The 22,113-nt window shown below is 44.5% G+C and overlaps 1 protein-coding gene across 1 annotated transcript in view; it reads right to left on the reverse strand.

The window, feature by feature from the left end:
- The window catches only part of LOC135374011 (uncharacterized), a 135,803-nt gene that overhangs the window by 100,914 nt on the left and 12,776 nt on the right, over nucleotides 1-22,113 (reverse strand). The window contains exons 4-9 of the mRNA XM_064607032.1: nucleotides 18,959-19,100; nucleotides 18,534-18,664; nucleotides 9,719-9,875; nucleotides 7,557-7,690; nucleotides 5,784-5,943; nucleotides 2,080-2,204 (exon numbers count right to left, since the gene is read on the reverse strand). Coding sequence (XP_064463102.1) covers nucleotides 2,080-2,204; nucleotides 5,784-5,943; nucleotides 7,557-7,690; nucleotides 9,719-9,875; nucleotides 18,534-18,664; nucleotides 18,959-19,100 — 849 coding nt within the window. The remainder of the gene's footprint in view (nucleotides 1-2,079; nucleotides 2,205-5,783; nucleotides 5,944-7,556; nucleotides 7,691-9,718; nucleotides 9,876-18,533; nucleotides 18,665-18,958; nucleotides 19,101-22,113) is intronic.

Raw genomic sequence — 22,113 nt, forward strand, 5'->3', positions numbered from 1 at the left:
TAGCTCTAATCATGATATGTGTGCGGAACAAAGAAATCAGTGTTAGATTCAACATGGAAATTGTGTGCTTTCTCTCCCCCTTTTTTTTTCGGTTATGAGTAGTACAGGTGAGGGACGTGCATGTGTCAGTATGAAGGACATTAGGGTGCAACAAATTTATGTGGTACATATTTTATAACAAAACACAAGCACGCAATTCTCTGGTGCATGGTGAGATTAGTGCAGTGATTTTCCATGAACTAACCATCTCATTCCTGCATACATCACCCGTGTCACTAGTCATCGAAAGTAAAAATTTGTACTTGCTTCACTGATGGCATTGCTGATTCTTTCATTTAAAACCTATTTTGTGATTGGAACTACCTGTTGAATTGCTTGGGATGTATTTCCTGGAATAATCTCAGTGACATTTGTGATTATACGAGTGAAGCGTGCTTATTTCATAACCAAACATGTTCTTCGTTTCAACAATTGTAGGACACATCTATAATGACAAACACTGTAAGATCATTGCGTCTTCACACAGTCACTCCACATGAAATCATCAATATCTAACAATATTTAAATTGATATATGTAGTATCCCAGTATGAGTGAAGGTCTTTATGACCAGTATAAGACCTTAATATATTTCTTCGCTTGTATTGGAAAGTACTCAGCCAGCACCATAAAGGTGTCTGTACTAGTGCCATCATACTGAATGTGTAATGTGAAGAAGTGTGTGCATGTGGACCTGCATTCGAATGGTAGTAACTGTCGTACTACATATCCTGCATTTTCTTTCTTACAGGAGTATACTGTGGATCAGCCCTGCAGGGGCAGCAAGCTGAAGAACGAAGCCAGAACCTATGAAGAAGCTCTGGGGATTGTGTCGAAAACAGCACAAGTGTAAGGGAGCGTTTTACTTGGTAACCAGATACACTTAATATACTTTGCAACTCTAAGATGTTCTTTTGATCGCTGCAGATTCAACAGATGTCACAGATTTCTCACCATTTCTCTGTATGTACAATAAATGCTCGGTGCTGTACTCTATGACTTGTGTCACACATTACTGCATGACTTGCAATTCCATAAAAGGAAGACAAACACAATTACACATCCTTCGGTGCTGTTCCCAAATTTGTGGGAATTAATGCACTCCACACTTCAAACAAAAGCCGACTCTCTCAGGTGGCCGTGAAAATTACGGGAAAGAGCCGGCAACATAGCTGCCATTAAAATCCCTGTAAATTTTACGGCTGCGTTTTTTTGTAAGACACCGTAATTTTCACGGGAAAAAAAACAGCATTCTGGTTACATCAAAATTACTGTAAATTTAACGGCAGTACTTCTTCCGAAGTGGCCGTAATTTTAACAGGAAAAGTCCGGCAACATAGCTGCCATTAAAATATACGTAAATTTTACGGTAGTTTTTTTACAGTGCAGACAGAAAGAACGCACGTTGTTTGCCTTGTTTTCCAGGAACGAGGAGAGCCGAGTCATGTTGCATCGCTTTGCAAACACGAACAGCTACCCTGCGTAACACCTTATGTGAGACGCTGACTCTCTTCGGTTGTTCGAGAGAGCGAGAGAGATTATGCGTTTAATGGAGATGGTTGGAGACGTATGTAATAAACAAACAATAGCTATAAGACACGGTTGCATTAGCATTATGAGCGTAATGCTTAATTGTTCGTTTGTAGTTCTGTTTTATGCCTGAAACCAACAGAACATAATGAATAGCTGTCAGCAAGGAGCATCCCACGTCCGAAGCAGACGAATTTTCCGTATCGAATAAGATCACTTTTAACGTTTGACGTCAAAGTCAATGGGAAGTGGCTTGTGGGTCGAACGCGCGAGCCTCCGGCCACGGCATCGAGTTTATGAAATGAATTGTGCTGTCGATTTTTGAGTCGAAATAATTTACGATAATGAGTTTTACACACTGCTTGACAAACTAAAAAACGGTTTTCGGCCGGTCAAATTTCCCTTCCATGCTCCTTGTTGCAGAAGAGCACAGCCCGTACAAATACGGCTGTGGTCAACAAGCAAAGAAGTGTCCATTATGCCCCGATATTCTTCCGGTTATTATACTTACAGTCCCACTTGGATGTTCCACATTCAGCGCGTACTTGCTCGAGGAACATTTCAATAAAATCTGGATCACTGCATCCGTAATGTTTGAGAAATCGCGGAACACAAACCTTGTTGTATTCCATTTGACTGGAAGAGGTAGAAAGTGAGGTAGAAAGGGTAAGTAGACTGGCAAATACGAGGTAAAATACTGAGGGCTAAGAAATTGTCACACAGCCATTGATTGGGTCTCTTAGAATAAGGCGCGTTCAGGGAAATTCAGGGAATAATTCTGGGAAAGTCTGTGTGCGGCGCAAGGATTTGACTCATGGGATTTCTGTTTAGCAATGTTACCTTTGTACAATAGTAGAGCCAAGAAGGACTCGAAGGGCGGTGACTAGCTGGTACATGATTGCGAGAGGACAATACCCGAGACAGGTAATAGACATAGACACACAGAAAAGTTGTCTCCAACACAGCCAAGTTTAATAGACGACCAACTATTTATTCAAAAATCTCCGAAGGGGTTGAACATGAGCAAGAAAAGAATTGATTATGGAATTACTGACTGAACAGTTACTTGAGGAGTCCTCGCAAGCGGACCTTTCTTTCCACAAAATAAGGGTTCGTGAATATATGTGTATAATGCTTCAATATATTCAAGTTGTGTCCATTACTTTGGTTCAAGTCATTCAAACCAGCGTCTGAGACTGCTTTCAACAGGTTATTGCAAGCACTTTGTGGTCAAAACATTTAGATATAATAATGGACGTCATGCCGTAAACGCCTCATCAAAGCAGCCCGTCAAGCTCGGTCTGAACCCAAGAACACACTGTCATCCGAAGGATATTCTAAGAACACATTGTATGAACAGGGGTGTCACCCGCAAGAAAGTCAAATCTGATCCTCAAACCGTCCGTCCTCATCGTGACTGTGTTGCACGATATGGTATACTCAGGATGTCCTCGGACCTTGATTATGGACAAGTTTAGGGCAGTGTGATGATACATAAGGGGCGCAATGTAGTTTCGATTAGTTGCTCCTTATTTGTTTCTTCCACATGCTCAAAGATGATAAATGATACGGAACTACAAGCAGTCCCAATGTCTTCCGTTTTGCTGATTTCATTCACCTTGGTAAACTGTCGCAATTTAGCCGTCCCGTTCTTGTACTTTCCATAACTGACAACGAGCGCGGCGATTTCAAAAGGAAACAGAGAAAAATACAAAATACACAGAAAAATCTTGAGGGGCAGTGAGTCCGGGAACCCCACTTTCAAAGCTATTAGAATTCCGTTCTGAAGAGAAAACACATATATACTACGAATACCGATATTACAATTTTCTGCTTGTTACGCATCCCTCCGTAAATTCGAAAGTCCTGCTCGCCTCCGACACAAAACGAAGTGTGCGCGGTTCAAGTTTATTTAGATTACGCAAACGAACAATACAAGAGCGAGGAACTGCTTGAAGCATTAACTCCTCATAGATGCAAAGTCTATGTTTCTTACTGCCTCTGGTTCGATACAGTCGGGTAAGACATTTCAAAGTGCGCAGGACAGTCAGCAGTGCGACAGAATCGTTTCTCTGACGTTTCTCTGTTTTCCGCGATAAATGCTCAATGTATCATTGCAAATTTTTCTTTTTTTTAGGCAGAGAAATCTTACACGGTACCGCTCTTTCTTTCTGACAAATATCACTCGCCTCTAGGCTTGGCCTAGACAACTAAACTAATGTGTCCTCAGTGGTTCGGCTTTTTTAGCAGGTAAACTGAAGAAATAGTATATGTCATTTTCCTAGCTACCCAAGGGACGGCCACAGGACGTACCTGATGACTCTTCACGAAGAATCGGCGAATGTCATCCTCTGGATGTTCTGGGATGCATGTTGAACGACTAGAACACGATGACACTGTGGGGAGATCATGATCGTGTTCCCTTGTGGGGAAATGACTGCATGGTAGTTTTTATTCCCCCTGGCTGTGGACCCACAACGCGCATGAACCTTTAACGCGTCATCTGTAGCCCCTTAAATATCGTGTCAATTATGAGGACGCTGACTAGTAGGACAGTCTCTCTTCGACATATCGGCACATCACGTTCTGAGGCATCACCCTTTATGCTTCCATACCGGTTCGCTGCACTTTCTATCCTCCTACATTTGGACAACAAGATTGTGTTCTTCAATGTTTACAAGTTCAGCAAACCCCCCTCCCCCCTTCAGTTTTCTTCAGCTTCTGATGTCTCTGCTGCAACTCGGCGCAACACGCTTGTCTCCTGGAATCGGTGCGTTGTCTATTGCATCCCGTTTGAGCGTGGTTTGTGTTATGAAGGCTAGAAAGGACGGTTTCTGAATGACCGTATTCGTAAACAGCAGATCAACACTGAAAGAAGCCTCGTGAACTTGTCCCGCATCTCAGTGAATGCAACAATTCTAAATCTATTTACTGTGAAACCCGTATTTTCTACAAAAAGAGGGCCACTTGGCGGACAATCCTCAGGAAAACTAGGACGTTAATCATACGTAGTAATTGCGTAAGCAACCCATTTACTTGTTTGAAAGTTGTTTAAAAGGTCCTGTGTGTCGACTGCGTCATGTATCTCTCATGCACAATCGGTAAGCTCAGTCGCATTCATGTCTCCCCCCCCCCCCCATTGGCTTCTCAAGTTTCTCGGTTACCAGTCGTGATATGTGGTGAGTAACGCGTTACAAAGTAGTGCGTTACCGGTAACGCGTTACATTCGAGTAGTGAAATATGGTAACGCATTACATTTGGGAGAAAAGTAATGAGTAACGTAACGTCATTACATTTTTAATAACTAACGCATAACGGCGTTATGCGTTACTGCGTGTTCGGGAACATTGCTTCATCGCCTGAACTTGAAAGCTTGAACGAGGAGCGTGCGTGCAGAATCCGGGAAAATCTATTCATCTTCAACAATGACGAGAAGGTCACATCGGCACCCACGAAGAACGCAAGAGAAGGGTTATTGACCTACCCTGGTTGACATGTCACCTTTGTTTACTACCTCTGCTTTTTACTCCCTCTGGTATTTTTCGGACGAATGGGGCAAAAGCGGCAGAAAAATAGCCTCTACTTTCTGAACAAGTAACAAAGTACCAAGGAATTGGCTGTTTGGATTTGTACTGTGTGAGATAAAAGGTGTCCGTCTCTATCAACCTTGACAAAGATCACTCACTGGTCATTAGACGCCCTCTCAGCCCAACGCGCGAAGCTCACAAATAAAAATTTTGAACATCAACTACTTCTGCGTTGCAATAAATCGTTGTGTTCATGCGTGACCCTTGTTTGTGCCTAACACTGCTTGTATTGATTCGCGGAATGCCCTTATGTGACTCAACCAAAAATGGTACATATTATAGGGACAACTGGTGAAGTAATGCAAAAGTAACGGCATTACTTATCAGAAGTAACGGCGTTAGTAACGCGTTACCTACTACCGCAACCGTAACGAATAACGTAACGCGTTATTTTTTGAAAAAGTAGTGAGTAACGGTAGTGCACTATAAAATAAAAGTAACTTCCCCACCTATGCAGTGGTAGTCGTTCATTCAAATAGCGGGTGTAGTGCAACGCACGCGAAATACGTGAGGTAGACTTCCTCTAGCAGTGAGTGGAACGGGGTGAGAACAGCTTTGATCCCCATATTCATTATCACAATGTGGCTGCGCAACCTTAACGTCCACTTGCACGTGGAACAGCGCTTACCAGCAATGTAGTTTGTGCACCTGATCAGGGCTCAAATCCCTAGGTTGTGAGTCTGCACGACGTTTTGGAGCTAGGTTTCCGTGCTCCTCCGCATATTTGTATTCGCAAATTTTCATCGCGTTGGATAATTGTTCGTCATCGCACTGTGGTGCAGGGACACCTGAAAACGAAATATGTGGTATAAGCAGAGTGCCCCAACAAACATGCATGAGGAATGTAAGAAGAGACTGTCCTTCCTAGACCGTTCTCTGTCCCAAGCATTAGTGGCCCTCTTGCTCGCAGTATTTTCTAAAATTCTTCGTGGACCCCTCAAAAAACCTTGAAGTCAACCTTACGTCAACTGAGGCCTGGTCAAAGGGAAGCTTCCGTAGATCTGGGACCAATAGGAGGAGACATCGTCCCGTTCACTTTCCTGTTCTCTCAAGCGTATTGGAATTCGTTCTCAATCTTGGAATGTCGGGCGTCCATTGGAATTGGCGAAGAGCATGTATCTTATGCTGTTGGGGTATCGCCATGTAAAAGTGCTAGCGCCGAGGACGACAGCAGCATAGACAGCTAGCGAATCTAATAACTTTTTTTTTTTTTAACACAGGAGCGACACGCTCCCAAGCTCTGGGAAACTACATCCCTCTGCTCAAAACTCCATAGGGCCGAACGCATGGGCCTTTCTTCCCGCACCAAAATACCGCACAATCGTTGGCCCTTGACGATGTCATGGTCATGACCGTGGCGCTTGCGACTGCCCGAAACGCAAGGGACATCTATAGAGCAAGAGATCCGCCGTGCAAAGCGTACCAGATTTTTTATGCTATATACATTTATAATTTTATATTACATGTCCCAGCAACAACAGATGTCGCCTAGACAAGTCGGGAATTAAAATTACGTTGCCTCCAGTGGCCGATTCCGTCATGAGCAATAACTGGTCGGAATGGGGCAACAGTACGCAGAGAGCAATCTCGCCTGGGTGTGTATTCATCCAGCAGCCTAAGATGCCTTCTGTGACCTAACTGTCCTACCTTAGCTTGTCCTGGTTCCTTCCTGTCTTAGGTCAGTCCTTTTAATTCCTTTTCCTCCCTTTTTTCTTACCAGTCACCCTGATAGGCACGTGAGTTGTCTCGTGAAAATTAAACTTCTGCTGGTTTGTGTCGTTCATCCCTCTAGTTGTGTTCAGTCTCGCACTTTTTTTTATATTACGAACAGAAATTTTTTTGTGATCTCTTCGCTGACTCCTGACTGGTTGCTGCAGAACAAGAGATGCAAAATTTTCGGACATTTTGAAGCGCTCGAACTAAAAAGAAAGCATTTTTCTAGTTTTTTTTTGAAAAATTTGAAAATGTGAAAACAAAGGCGGTTACTGCTGAGTCGAAGCATTGCCGTCCAAACCACAGCATACAATGAGCTACTGCTCATCCTCTAGGCATAAATGCTGAGCAGATCATCCCATGGGACAGCGATAGATAATTAGAACATCGTGTCCACTGCGACTAGAACTCCGACATTATGCGATCGCGATGGCGATCGCTTGAAGCGGCCAGACGGAGCACTAAGTTTGTGGTTGTTGGCGGATTAGAGGTGCCTATGGCATTGTTGGCGGGTAGGAACCCATCAGAGGGGTGAACATTCCCATTTTTCAATTTTGTCGCCAGGAAATTCTGGGCTATTTTTTCCGGAGACGAGGAAAATACAAAAATATCTGTTTATTCCTCAAAATTTCCGTTTTTCCCGGGGCTTCGCATCTCTATGCAGAATGTCACTTTCAATAACACCCACCTGTACAGTTCCACTTGGATGTTCCACACTCAGTTCGTATTTGCTCGAAGAACATCTCAAGAAAACCTGGATCACTACATAGGTACTCTTTCTGGAGTATCTTCGGAACACAATCCTTGCTGTATTGCAATAGACTGGAAAGAGTTGCATGCAAAGACGAGGTAAATTGCAGATATTCGTAACGTACTAAGGGCTAAGAAATTGTCACATGGCCATTGATTGGGCCTCTTAGAATAAGCAAGAAGGCGCGCTGCGCGGGAGAGGTGACAAAAATCGTCGATCTCTCTTTCTTTCTCTCTGCATTGGCTACGTTAAACGTAAAACCTGATAATTCACGGTAATGTCAGTGCTTGTGGCACCAGGTTTCCATCCCCGACTCATGGGATTTCCGGTTAGCGATATTATGTTAGTACCACATAAGAGTGGCTTTCTTAAATTATTGTGCCTGGAAGAAGTAGAAGGGCGGTGACTATCTGGTGCACGACAGCGACAGGACTCTTTGAGATATGGAGTAGACATAGACACACAGAAAAGTTCTTTCTCACACAGCAAAAAGGTTAAATGACGACGAACCCGTATATATTGAAAAACCTCCGAGGCGGGGGAAGACGAATAAGAGGGGGATTGCTTACGCAATTGTCACGTTTTGTTTTTTTTTTCTTTTGGGGGGTCCCCTCGAGCGGCCCTGTGTTTGCACAAAAGAGATGTTCGTGAATAGCTGTCTATAACGCATCAATATCCACGTGTTGTATTAATTACGGTGTTTGTAGACTTTCAAACCAGTGTATGAGTTTTTGTTTCAGTAGGCTAGAGCGAGGATCTTACGATCTAAATATGTGGACATCACAGTGGAGGTAATCCCCCCCCTCGCCACACGCTGGCCCATTGACCTCGCTCGTATTTTCTTCCCCCGTGCCCTCAATTCGCATGAACCTTTAACGCGTCAACCATAACCCTTTGCATATCATGCCAATGATCAGTACGATTCCCAGAAAAACCTTTGAACTCTTCCTGAGGAACTTTCTTTACTTCCTTGCTGGTAGATTGAATTTTTCAGACATTCTGCATTTGGACTTCAAGATTGTGTTCTCGAGTGTTTTTAAAGTTCAGCAAACTGTTTTCTTCAGTTTTACATGTCTCTACTGTAAATTAGCGCAAACCGCTTGTTTTATGTAACAATTTTCGTTGATTATGGCATCCCGTTTGTGCGTGGTTTGTGTTATTTAGGCTAGAAGGGACGGTGTCCGAATGACCATCTCCGTAAACACCAGCTTAACACTGAAAGAAGCCATGTTCCCAGCGAGCTTGTCCTGCATGAAAGGTGAAAGATGAAAGTCTCTGAAAAGGTTAGCCAGCTGTAGGACTCGAACCCATACCTTCAGCATCTCTGTGACTGAAACAACCGTAAATCCCTTTTCTGGGAAACCCGTATTTTGTGCAAACAAAGGGCGCTTGTCGAACAATCTTCAAGAAAACTATTTAAACAACCGTACGTAGTAAACGCGCAGAACACCTCGATTATTCCCCCGCTTCAGAAGTTTATGAATATACAGGGTGTTTCTATTTGGCCCCAACACATTTTCTTAACAGGGGGAGTTGGCCTAGGAAGCATTTAGTTTTTTCATTGGATTACTCGGCAGGGGTGCTACTAGAAAACCTTATTTTTTGCCAAATTAGGGGACTAATTAACATTGACTTGAACATTGACATTAACTTGAAGGAGCATATTGCAATTGCTATATTAAAGTCTGATCTCCTCGTGATCAGCTCAAACCGCTGATGAAGCACAAACGTAATCTCAGCGTGTGCCACAGACCTAACTATTTCAGCTCTGTCGTCTGCTGAGGAGGACTTCGCTCTGTTTGAGAAAACTTTTATTGCTGTGTGTTGACGTCTTCTCCGTTTCTCCGGTGTCCTACGTCTTGTTACAGTGCCTCCGGAAACGCTGAGGCCGGAAACTCAGTCACAGACATGCCCCCCTCCCTCCTTGTCGCTCGTGCTTCTCAGTTACTCGTCCATTCAAACATCAGCTATAGCGCAACGCACAAGAAATACTTTAAGAAGACTTACTCTAGCAGTGAGTGGAACGGAATGAGAGCAGCTTTCATCCATATATTCAATGTCATAATGCGGCTGCGCAACTTGAACGGGAAAGCGCTTACCAGCAACGTTTTTTGTGCACCTTGTCTCGGCCGGAATCTCTCGGTTGCAAGTCTGCACGACGGTTTGGAGCTATGGTTCCATGTTCCTTTTTATATCTGAAGTCGCAAATGAATTTGGCGTCGGGTAAGCCTTGCGTGCACTGTGGTGGAGGGACGACTGAAAACGAAGTATGTGGTATAAGCAGAATGGCCCAACAAACATTCGTCAGGAATTTAAGAAGAGACTGTTCTTCCTGGACTGTTCTAAGTTTCTTTGAGGATTCTACAAAATTGACTTAGTAGTATATGGAAGGAAGTACTCTGCGTCAGGTGGGAGCTGGTCAAGAAGAAACTTCCGTGAATCAGGGGCCAACGCGAGGATATTTCGTGTCTGAAAATAACACTGCGTGGGGTCACTCGTCCAGTACCTCCCCGCCCATATAGTTCCTTTCTGGTCCCTGTTCTCTCAAGCACTTGCACATTCCTTCTTAGTCTTGGTACGTCAGACGTCAAGTATATTGGTACGCGACGAGTATATACAGGGTGTCCCAGAAAACGTGTCATTGAATTATAATAAAAAAACTGCACCACCTAGAGTCATGCGGTCAATGGCATTTGTTCTTACTGGGTTTCTGCCACCTCCTCATGTGAATGTCGTGTAACGCAAGTTTAATTATGTAAATTTTTGCGAGCTTAAGTCAGAAATTTGCCTAGTAAAGGTCACTTTTTTACCCCACCAATGTGAAGAGTGTGTTTAATTTAGTCAAATTAATGATTATTGACAGGGATATTCAGGAGCTATCCCATCGGAAAAAATAGCCGAACATCATGCTCTACGGAGGTCGCACAGGATAGCGCACGATGAATTTTTCAGCGCAATCTTTGTCAGTCCGACGAAAGGAGGTTGGAAACCCAGCCCTCCCCGACATCGCAGAAAGAGATAAAACAGGCACGGCTTATCACGTCCGACTTTCGCTGGGATAATCCTTTCCCTCTCCCAATTTTAGGAACTGTTACTTTTCTACTATCACTCTGTGGGCTGGCTTCGGAACCTCCTTTCGTCGCACTGAGAGCGATTGCGCTCAAAAAGTCATCGCGCGCTATGGTCCGATGCTCCGAAAAGCATGATATTCGGCCGATGGGATAGGTCGTGAATATCACTGAATTATTATGATTTTGAGTGAATTCGGCACGCTCTTCATATTGGTGGGGTAAAAAAGTGACCTTTACTTGGCAAATTTGCGAGTTCAGTTAGCAAATATTTACATAATTAAACTTGGCGTACATAGCATTCACATTAAGAGGTGGCAAAAACCTAATAAGAACAAATGCTCTTGACCGCATGGTTCTAGGTGGCGTAGTTTTTTTATTATAATTCAATGACACGTTTTCTGGGACACCCTGTATATCGTCTCTTGGTGGTACATTGCAAAGCAAAAGTGGTAAAACCGAAGGCAATACAAAGAGCATAGACAAGAAGCGAGTGCTACACACGAATGACACGCTTAGAATACCTGAAAAACTACATCTCTCTGCTCCAAGGTCCAAGGGGCGACACCGTGGGAACTTCTCTTCCCGCATGAAAACGTTACGTGCACATGGCGTCCATGTCGACCCCATAGCGCGCACAAAACGAATTGGACATCTCTAGGACGAGCGATCTGGAGTGGGATGCGCAGCTGGTTCTTATATTCTTTACAACGCATGTCCCACTCATGACGGATGTCTCACGGGCACGCCAGGAATTAGTATTTCCTCCTTGCCTTGTGTGGCCGATGCAGTCATGACAGAAATCAATGATCGGAATGGGGAAACAACACTGTCGTCTCGCTGTCCCTATTCACCCAGCCTAAGATATCTTTTGTGATCTAACTGCATTACTTTCGCTTGACCTGGTTGCCTTCTGTCTCAGGTTGGCCGGTGTTTTTCTTCTTATTTAGGGTAACGTGGGGCAAGATAATACACCGGGCAACGTGCAACGTGTTTTGCTCGACGCCGCCTTTCTCAGAGACGCGTTGCCCCATGCGCTTGAAACCTTCCTCATAGGTGGCTCTGCATGTCCGCTTTAATGCACGCGAGAATTGTTCGGATTCGTATTTGCGTTGAAGAGAAAAATAAAGACCCAGAAAAAAGGCGCGATTTTCTGTAGTCCCTTTTCTCGTCATCTGCGCAGCAGCGCATCGCAGGTTTATTCTGTCAATGGAAGGCCAAATCCTATTACTTTATTCATTCAACTAGATATATGCAAGATATGGATACTCTTGGTTATCCGGTGTTTAACTGAAGTATTAAAAGCATCCGGTGGTATCCACGGGGCAAGACATGACAACTTAACGTAATTTAGACGTAGCGCAATGTTAATGTACTGTAATTTAGAAACTATTAGGTGGCCTTATGATGGTTACTAAGCGATTCCTGTTTTGCATACTGTCTAAAACTTTCCTGTGTACTAGAATGTTTGCAGCAAAGCAGAAGTGCACTCAAAAGCGAGCCACCAGCGACACATCCGACTGGCGGTGCCTCGTTTGCAGAGGACGGTGGAGGGAAATGGCACCAGGCTCTATCTGGTTTTATCGCTCGTCATGTACGGGGTGGGTTCAAGGGGGCCGTGTAGGTACTTGAATTAGATCTAATTTGTATAGTTCATTACCACGGCGTGTCTTATCTTGCCCCACGCTCTGCATTTTTAAATTTCTCATTCTGTGTTTATTTTAGAACCTATTACGTCCGTTCCGATTTACAGATCAGAAGCTCTATACCAGTCAGAATGTGCCTATGGGTGTTTTTAAAGAAAACACACGAAACATACAAAATCCATATTCAGTTGCTAAATTCTGACTCATCTTGCCCTACCTTACCCTAGTCCCATTTTTCTTCCCAGTCATGTTTAATTGCATGTGCTTTCTTGTGAAGATTAAACTTATGCAAGTTTGAGTCACGTGGTCGTCTCTCTAATTATGCCCAGGCCAGGGTTTCTTTTTCTTTACTTTTTTTTACATTATGCAGAGAACACTTCCTGTGATCCCTGCACTAAGTTCACTCTTTGGGTCCATTATTGGACCCATATGGGCACCAGGATTACCAGTTCAGGTCCAATATGGTCTGCCAATATGGAGCCAGTATGGGGTGCAACCAGGCTTGATATTGGACCAATATGGTCTCGCCATATTGGCAAGCCCATTTTGCGCCAATATTTCCAATAACGTCAAAGAGGAGCCCATGTAATAATAAAGCATTCTCCGGTACAATGTCCCCCACTGCTTTACTTCTCTCTTGTTTTTGCTTTTCTCATTTCTTCAGATCTTATTGATTCACGTTGTATAGCATTACAAAAACAACACTGCATCGCCATCAAAACGAAGAACAGGTGCCATGCCCCACTTGCAGAAGGATCCAGGCAGTCCCACGGAACTGCCAATGCCAAACATCCCTCAGCAGTGTTCATTGGGATCGCAACGGTGTATGGATCAAAAATTTCTAACTCACTCCTAGAGTACAAAGGAGTGGAACACCTTCCTGATGGTGACAGGCATACACATCAGCGACACACACTGCCTGCAGTAACTTGAAAGCACCTAGCGTTATTGAAGAGACACCTCTTCCTATGAAACATTGTGTTTTCTACTTGACCTGCCGCAATTTTGTTATCATTAGAGGAACAGCGACATTTTAGCCCGAATCAAACGTCCGAACCGAGTCTGTGTTGCGCATGCGCATTAGTTGTAGGACGCATGATTTCGCTCAAACGCCCACGCTGTCAGTCGTTTCGACGGATTGGCATTGGCATCACGAAGAAAAATGGTGGCTGTTTGCAGCAAGTGGAAAGTTTAGTTGTTGAGTTTCAGTGCATCTTACAGTGGCATTGCCACGTATATGGACTCTCTCGAAAGATGTGTATCCTCTGCGGGAAGTTGTTGGATGTAAGGACGTACTGAATTGGCCATTTCACGTGCTTCAAGGTCCAGTCTTGCCGTGCTGCTTGGGCATTTGGTACAACACAGGTACGTACGTCAATATGGGGTGCACATGGGCAATACGGGGTCCATATTGCCAGGATTTTCCCTATATTGGCCAAAACTTTGCAAAATCGGTCCATATTGACAGGCCTAAGGCAGTATGAGGAAAATCCTGGTGAAACTGGTCCCATATTGTACCCGCATTGCCAATGATTAGCCAATATAGGGGTCCAATATTGTGTCCTGCTTGGGCATAATCGCTAAAACACTCCATGCAAGACCCCGTAAAGGACATAACTGCAACAAATAAGACTGAAACGTTCCCCTGTATCGAAAGTTCTAGCTGTCGTAAGAAATGAGCATTGGTGTAGCCGACTTTCTTACAGTATTCAATAAGGCAGCTCCCATTGTCCTGACAGGCCGAAAGACCACTGACAGTCAAGCTTCTAATGTTTTATGTCATCTGACTCGCTGCACTTGAAATATTGTAATATTGCTTCAGGATTCACTTAAATATGGTTCGCGACGATACGTCATAAAACTATAAAACCCCCATAAAACTTCCCTAAAACTGATTGCGTGAAGCTCGCAACCTATAGAAGGCCACGTGCTATGCACCAGTACTTATAGGCATCCATAAACGACTGGGAGCTTCACAGGCGGACGCCCCTTTCTGTATATCCGCCCGATATCGCGTGGCGGCAATTTTTTCCTACTCCTGACGGAATTCTCTAATGGCATGGAGTGTTGCGATAGGGAAAAGAACGCGGGATTGCACTGCTGAAGTTCGATTTTCGATTGGCCTACAGGATGTCTCAACCAAAAGAAGTAAGAAACACATATGTTGTGTTTGTCTTGAGTTAATACCCCAAGCCATTCCTCACTTCAATGTTGCTTGTGTGAGAAAATAAAGTAAATTTAGACGTCTCACCCCTTATTTTTAATCGCGACAGCAAACAACACTCGCATTCTCCAAATCACGGAATACAAGTTATAAGTATAGTGTTTTGTGCTACCGGCATCCACTTCCACTTTGATGCCAATGCATCGAAGGAGATGGACACTGCCACCCTAAGTAAGTTTTTGCGCCATCAGTTCTGGAGAGCGCTTTTCTTTCTTTACATTTCTGTTTACTTCTTGGAATGCTGCGCGCATTGTATATTTTCGAAATTCTGTAAACAAAAGGAAAAAGACAGAAATTAACAAGTTTTCATTGTGTACTATTTTTTTTAATTGTTGTGGTGCTCCCATCAAGCCATCTGTCCTATTGGTCCCACCAGACCGCTAAACCATTGGTCCTATTGGAGATGTCCAAAATTACAATAGGCCTATTGGTCTAATGGTTCCATTAGGACTGGCTCTGATGGATTTTTTGATCGGGAATGGACTCGATGGCGTCAGGATGCCTTTCAACTGGACGAGGCAGATTTTAGTAGTTTCGCCCGCCAAAATGCGCTGTTCACAATGTTTGTGAGGACTTGTGACAGTAATTCACACCGTCTTTGTAGCTAAGGCGTTCTGATGAACATGTAAGGCGATGCCTATATTATTAGATTCCTATAGTAGTTTTTGAATTCTTTCTTCTTAGGGTATGTTGCGGCATAGTGTTGATGTTGTTTTGAATGTGAAGAGCAACGCACTCGGCACATTTCTTGAGGTAGATTCTCTTGAATAGTTAATATTCGCCTGCAATATTGTTCAAGATGACTACAAAACGTTTTACCACACTGCAAATTTATTTTAAGTGCGCAGTTTGTGAAGCATGACAGTAATGGCTGCGTGTTGTACTTCGATGCTTGAAACAGAAACGTATGTAGAAGTAATCAAATAAGTGCTAATGCTGAGGAGAAAGGGCAGCCTACTCCTCCGTCTAATACTACTGATGCCACTGGCCTCGGACTCCCATACGCCCTACACCTGAGCAAACATTACTTCTCGTGTCATACTTAAGGCCATTCTCACCCGACACAATCGCCGGGGCATGAATATGATTTACAAGTTTTTGCTTATTGGTCGACGTTTGTACTTACACTGGTATACGTTCTTGTTCATTATTTTTACACGACAACCGAGCTATACAGCGGTATACAGCGGTATGAGCGAGCATGAGAACGGGCATTGGAATGGAATGGGCACATATGAGAGCACGGGAATGCGAGCTATCGAAACAAATAGAACAATCCTATCGGTCGGAGAAAATGCGGCCTTGTCAGCAGCCTGCTCAGGGCGATGTCGTCTCAACACATGAGTTTCCCGAGGAGCACAGATAGTGGCCACAGAAAACCATGCATAAAGCTCGTTTCGTTAGCCTGAACGACTCGTTCATGGCCTCGCGCAACAGCTAGTGTCGCGTCACGGGCAGAAGTGATGCATATAACGCGCGTTAAGGGATAACGACAAGTTGAAGGTCGGACCCCAGCTTTCACGTCTCGTTACGGTGAATGAGCGCCACCAGGACCGAGTACCGGAGAAGGAACCTTATCAGATTTCACGTTTATTTGACAAAAGCAATATGGTGCAAGAGGCTACAAAGTATATACAGGGTGTTCAAAATTAAGCTTTCACTAGCACTTTATCAGTAGGCGAACAAAGGAAAACTGGTGCTATTTTTTCTGTTCCTTCAGTAAGAAACAGGTGCTACATAGTCAGCAGCACCTGTTTCTTACACAAGTAGCGTAAAGTTATCATCCGGTTTCCCGTCATCGCTGTGTTTGCGTAGCGCTCGTGAAAGCTTAATTTTGAACACCATAGGTGTCCAGTAGATCCCTATCGCACGTTTCAAATATTTCGTGTCACGGGCCTACTTGGCTGCTCTGACGGTACATTCTTTCGAATTTAATCCGTAGTGAGTACATGTTGAAAATGAAAATTAAAGGAGCATTAAAGTGGTATCTAACATGGCCCAAAACTGCTGTCATCTTGTAAAGCAGTATGTGAAAAGCATTCCCACAAAATATTTCTGTCCAAAGTTGTATCACCACGGTGCAATTAATTTGGAAAATCGCTGCCGCGGTGACAGGCCGGAGCGCTCCAACTGCAGACCACACCCACTCTAGTGTGACGTTCGTGGTAGAGAGCCCCTCATTCGTTCGTAGGAAAAACCGTCTGCTACGAACATTGCTAGCTGTTTCTTGTTGATTTCTATTATTTATATGATTTATATCACGTTTTCTTTAAAAGAAGAAGCATATACGCAGCCTGAGAATATAAGATTACGATCACAAGAGTAATATATCCGTGGCTTCTGTGCAATCTCAGAATTCACAGCAGCAGAAAGCTATTGCGAAGCTGTATTGTGGAAGCGGTATTGTGGCGCCACCTGTTAGCCACTGAACTAACTGCGCGGTGAAAACTGTCGGACAGGCTGCACACTGTCGAGAAGCACGGGGTTTTTGCTGTACAAACGCAGTTAATTTCGGGCTGCACCACTCGTTCTTCTCGCGGTACCTGCGGTCCCAAAAAATCGTGGTTGTGTCGTTGACAGCCTTCAAACCCTCCGTTTCGGACGTCACGAAGCCGGAGAACGCATGGCGTCTCCCAAGCGGTAGCAGACGCTCTGACCTGGGCGATGTTGCTCCCCTCGATCATGTGATCCCAAGTCCAATGAGGAGCGTCCTCACCACTTGCGTCACATAGTGACGTGTGTGGTGGCGCTCATCACGTGCCTATCGTGAAGGCGAAGGAGGGTGTTTCGCGCGCGGGAGGTTCGGGGAGCTATTGCACGCGTCCCAATTTAGCTACGGTTGCACTAATTGTGGGAAAACTGTTTTCGGCCGCCTAACATTCCATACTGACCAAAAACAGAAAAAAAGTTGTGGGCCTCTAGACTGCTCCTTTAAGGCCCGGGAGTTCATGCAAAGTGCATATTACAAGAATGTTTACAAAGCGATATCGTTGTCTTCCAGAGGGCGGTGCCCACATACCGCAATGATTTGTTTTCCTTTATTTTTTTACAAAGCAGAATTTCAAGTCGCCGAGTCTTTGTCGCACATTCCGCTTTCAGAAGTTGTGCTGGGTGCCTACGGTGCTTTGCCAATTCACTGATTGCGTACTTCGAAATAGGCCAGAAGCACACGCTTATGTAGTTCGACCGCAAGTTTTACCACCATGACCGCCGTTTCGAAATTACGCGAGCGGAGGCGAAGATACTGGGATCGGTAAATGTTAAAAATGGTTCAAAAGGTGCCGAAATATGACGTGAGACACGACCAAAAATCGCCGATATACGGCACAGCATATACAGAGTGTTCAGGATTAAGCTTTCACGAGCGCTACGCAAACACAGCGATGACAGGAAACCGGATGATAACTTTACGCCACTTCCGTAAGAAACAGGTGGTGCTAATTATGTAGCACCTGTTTCTTACTCAAGGAACAGAAAAAAATAGCACCAGTTTTCTTTTGCTCGCCGATTTATAAAGTGCTAGTGAAAGCACAATTTTTGACACCCTGTACAACGATCGATATGAAATATGCCGAAACATAAAATATGTATCAGACACGAAACACTGGAGAATTGCGTGGTTTTGGTCCAAGTACCTTTGCGTCACGAGTCTACTATGATCATGAGCGAACGCCTCAGTGGTCGGTGTGCGGAATAAGTTTGCCCACCTGAGAGTTCTGTAACGTGCGTTCGTCGCGCTTTAAGATATGAGCGCACGACGCAGTGTGTTTAACGTGCTTCGCCTAATGCAGCCTCTCGGAAAAAACTTGTAAACTGTCACGAAATTGCTGCCGGCGTTCTGTGTCGGATTTGTAGCCGAAACCTTGGTATGAGGTAACTACGGACCACGTTAGCACTTGAGTCAGCGAGGCCGGTAAAATGGTAACGTTTTCAGGTTGCATTATGCGGTGAGAACTCTTTCCGCTGTTATACTCACATATCGGGTTGAATGTTGGACAATTTTGCAATCTTGTCTCTATCTCCATCGCAGCCTGTATAGCAGCAGCGGGGTGGCATCCTTTGTCTTCTAGGAGTTTGGGAACGCAATACTTGTTGTATTTTAACATACTGGAAAGGATGGCATAGAAAAACTTGTTAAATCACAGGGAGCATCTGATGGAAATTGCAGCCTGACATGGCATTCAGTCAGGTGTATTTAAACTGATGAACGCTGGACAGATGAAGCACGAAACAGGATATGGTTCCCGTCTAGGGGTGCTACATTTGCATTAGCGCGACTTTTCCCTTATTGTAACGCAACATTAGCCCGGCATTCATTCATTTATTCTGACGCTGCACAAGCGTTGCCTCTTCTTCAGTTACGCAGTTCACTACTTGAAACGCACGCGAAAAAGCACTCACCTACAGAGTAAAGTTATATTCCCAATTGGCTCAATTGGATCAGTTGGTTTTCGGGAAATGCCGTGTTCAGTTTCAAATCTTTTATAGCAGTCAATGTTGGCCTCGGATATTGTTGTGGAATCGCACGTTGCTGCAAGAGGGCCTGCAAACGAAGGATATGATATGCGGACACATGTAATGCAAATCACACGTTATTTGAATTCTGCATGCTCTTCTTAAACATGAGCTTACCCACAAGCATGCTCCTAGCTAACCTTCATCCCGAACGACAACCTTTTTGCCCCTGATTGTAAACAAGAGGCGGAGCGTATTTTGATCCCACTGATGCGTACTATAAACTCAGAATAGGGTCCGCCTCCCGTTTTCAACATATCACGATTAAGAACGTTGTCATCCGGGATGATGGTTAGCTAGGACGGTGCTGTCCCAGGCAACACACCAACATTGGCCGAATAAGGGATCAATGTGGGCTGCCAGGCTGGCCAATACTGGTCCCAGGTGGGCATGAAAAGTGCAGCCAGGCTCCCTATTGATCCAATATTGGCTGCCTATATCGGCAAACCCCTATTTTCTATATTGCGCCATCTGTGATAACGTCAACGACGAGCTCGGGTAACGGTAGTAATATTGATGTCATTTTTTTATATTTTTCTGTAGATTGCCCAGCCAATATGGGTTCGGTTTATGTGCTGCCTGGGGGTGGTGTAGTTCACTCTAATAGTGTAGAGTTACCAGTGGTAATTCAATAATACTCCATAAAACTAGGAAGTTCACTGCATCTCGATTTCTATCGATGAGGATGTATCATACAGGGCTTTTTTTTTTAAATGTACATCATTTTTCATCAAACGTCAGCACTCGCGTATAGCTTGAGCGCTCCTGGAGGGAGAAGGAGAAAGGGAAAGACGGGGGAAGAGATACGGTCAGGGATTGCTGTGTTCGTCACTGAAGATAAAGAAAAAGAACAAGATAAGAAATCGAGCGACGGGAAAATGTACAGGCGTCATGGTTTCGTTTTCCAGAGCTGCTTGACCCGGTTGATTCTAGTGGTTGTAGGCCTATGTGATTGTGTCGTCCTCGTTTGTAGCCCACCTTGACTAATTTCCTGTCTAAGTCGTAAAAAGAAAATAAGGTGGCGTAACTCCTTGCTTAAGACTGCTGTGTTCCTACAGTAGTCCCCTTCCGGGGAGGGAAGGAGCGAAAGGTAATCAAAGACCAGGCGCTGTGGCCATCGTGCTCGTCTGTGTGGGCCGATCATGTATGAACGTTGTATCACCAACTGTAGGATGGGCATCTGTGCTGTATCTGTCGGCTGTGTAGGAGAGCCGTTAAGAACAGCATATGATTTTATAACTTGAGAGCCGAAAATCTCGGTGCCGCCCGCGCGTTTAGTGTAAACACTCAACTTCCTGTCGCCCGGTGACGGTTGTCGTGAAGCGCTTAGCGCCACGCGTTAGAATGCGTTCCAGGCCATCCTTGAGGGAATGCAGTGCTCTCCTTTCCGCGTCCAGGTGGAGGTACACATGTGAGCAAACTTTTTGGCGCCAAGATATGCGGGGGTGATATATCGCAGCGCATGTTTCCAAGGAGAAACGATGAGGAGGGTGAGGAAGAACGAGTTCACGGACGCGAGAGTGGCTACGACATGGCTGGGTTACCCCATTTATTTGCAAGAAGCACGGGAATTATTGTGATTAAACGCACTTCTTCAGTTGTTATCCATGCAGATACACGCATGTTTCCAGTTCCGCTGTACGTGTCTTCTGTTCTGTGTATTTTGATGCATCGAGTTGATGCATAATATGTTATCCGTAGATACGGAGTGTGCGACGTTTTCGGGCTAAATGCACTTCACGAGCCACTTTGTCTTTAACCTCTCCAGCAACAACTTATCAAGTCGTGGAAAAGTTGACGCTAGCTAGTTAAATATTTGAAGACCCGGGCCATCAGATTAGTGCTCGACTTCGTCCTCGGTCCTATTTATCGCGTCCTCTATGGCAGAAAGCTTCAGGGGGAAGTTATACTACTAATAAGGGTGCCGTGAAACCCAGCAACCTGTGTCTTCTTTTGACTTTTCTGAAAACTAGACAGTCATAGTACCGACGAAGGTGCACAGGTACCACTGGCACAATACCCACGTTTCAGTATTTGCGTCGTGGCGTCGTGGCTACATCGATGGGAACAAAGACTTACGCCGTTCTATGGGATGGTATGCGACACCGCAGCGACTAACGAAGAGCAAGGAACCGTCAAACTGGGTAATTTTTTACCATTCATTACAGGAGCTATGAACTCTACCAAGCTGACCCGCTGGCATGTTGGCTGTGACACGTTCTGTATAAATGATTCCGATAGGTCTGTATACAACCAATGCGATCGCGGTTACCTCGGCCCGGTTCAAAGATCGTTCTGTCCACCACTGTTTTTCAACGTGAACACTTCTTATCTTCATATTTGAGGTTTTATCCAAAAAAAGAAAGAAAGGTGCCCGCGTGCTTTGAGGACGAAATGCCTACGCTGCGTGCTGTCCTTGTCGTCGTCAGAGGCAGAAAGAAAGTGAATTGCACCACATCATAGAAAACAAGGCGCGTCAAACGAATGACGTGCAGAAGTATATTGCACGGTCCCAGGTTTTCTGTCCAGCATGTTAGGCCATATTACCAACCCGCGTAAGTTTGTCACTCTTTCTTGCTGCTTCTACACTGCTCTCCGACAGAGTAGAGCAGACGACGTTGTGTGTACCTCCGCGTTTGCGTCTGATTGGGTGCTACAATTCTTCAAATACGTAGCAAGGGATAGAGGTATCGTGATGGCGGTACGTCTAGTCGCCTCTATCAGAAAAAAGAACGTTTTTGTATTAACGCTGCACCCGTTATGAAGTATTGAACAAGAACTTGTATATAGAATTACGATGTGTAGAATAGCACTATTTCACTTAGTACACCCGTAACTAAATAGCTGCAGATAGGAATTCGTACCTCCTTTAAGGCTTATCGATTTTTTTTCTATCCAATCGCAGATCCTAAGGTCCCTTATTCAAAATCCAATATCTCTCTAATATCTTTCCTGAATATCTTTCTTTTCTTTTTTCTCATGAAGTAGAGTGCTGGTGTTAAGTGACACTGATTCTAAAATGTGGATATCTTCATCGCCGA

Source organism: Ornithodoros turicata, chromosome 1, assembly GCF_037126465.1.
Source record: "Ornithodoros turicata isolate Travis chromosome 1, ASM3712646v1, whole genome shotgun sequence".
Lineage (NCBI taxonomy): Eukaryota > Metazoa > Arthropoda > Arachnida > Ixodida > Argasidae > Ornithodoros > Ornithodoros turicata.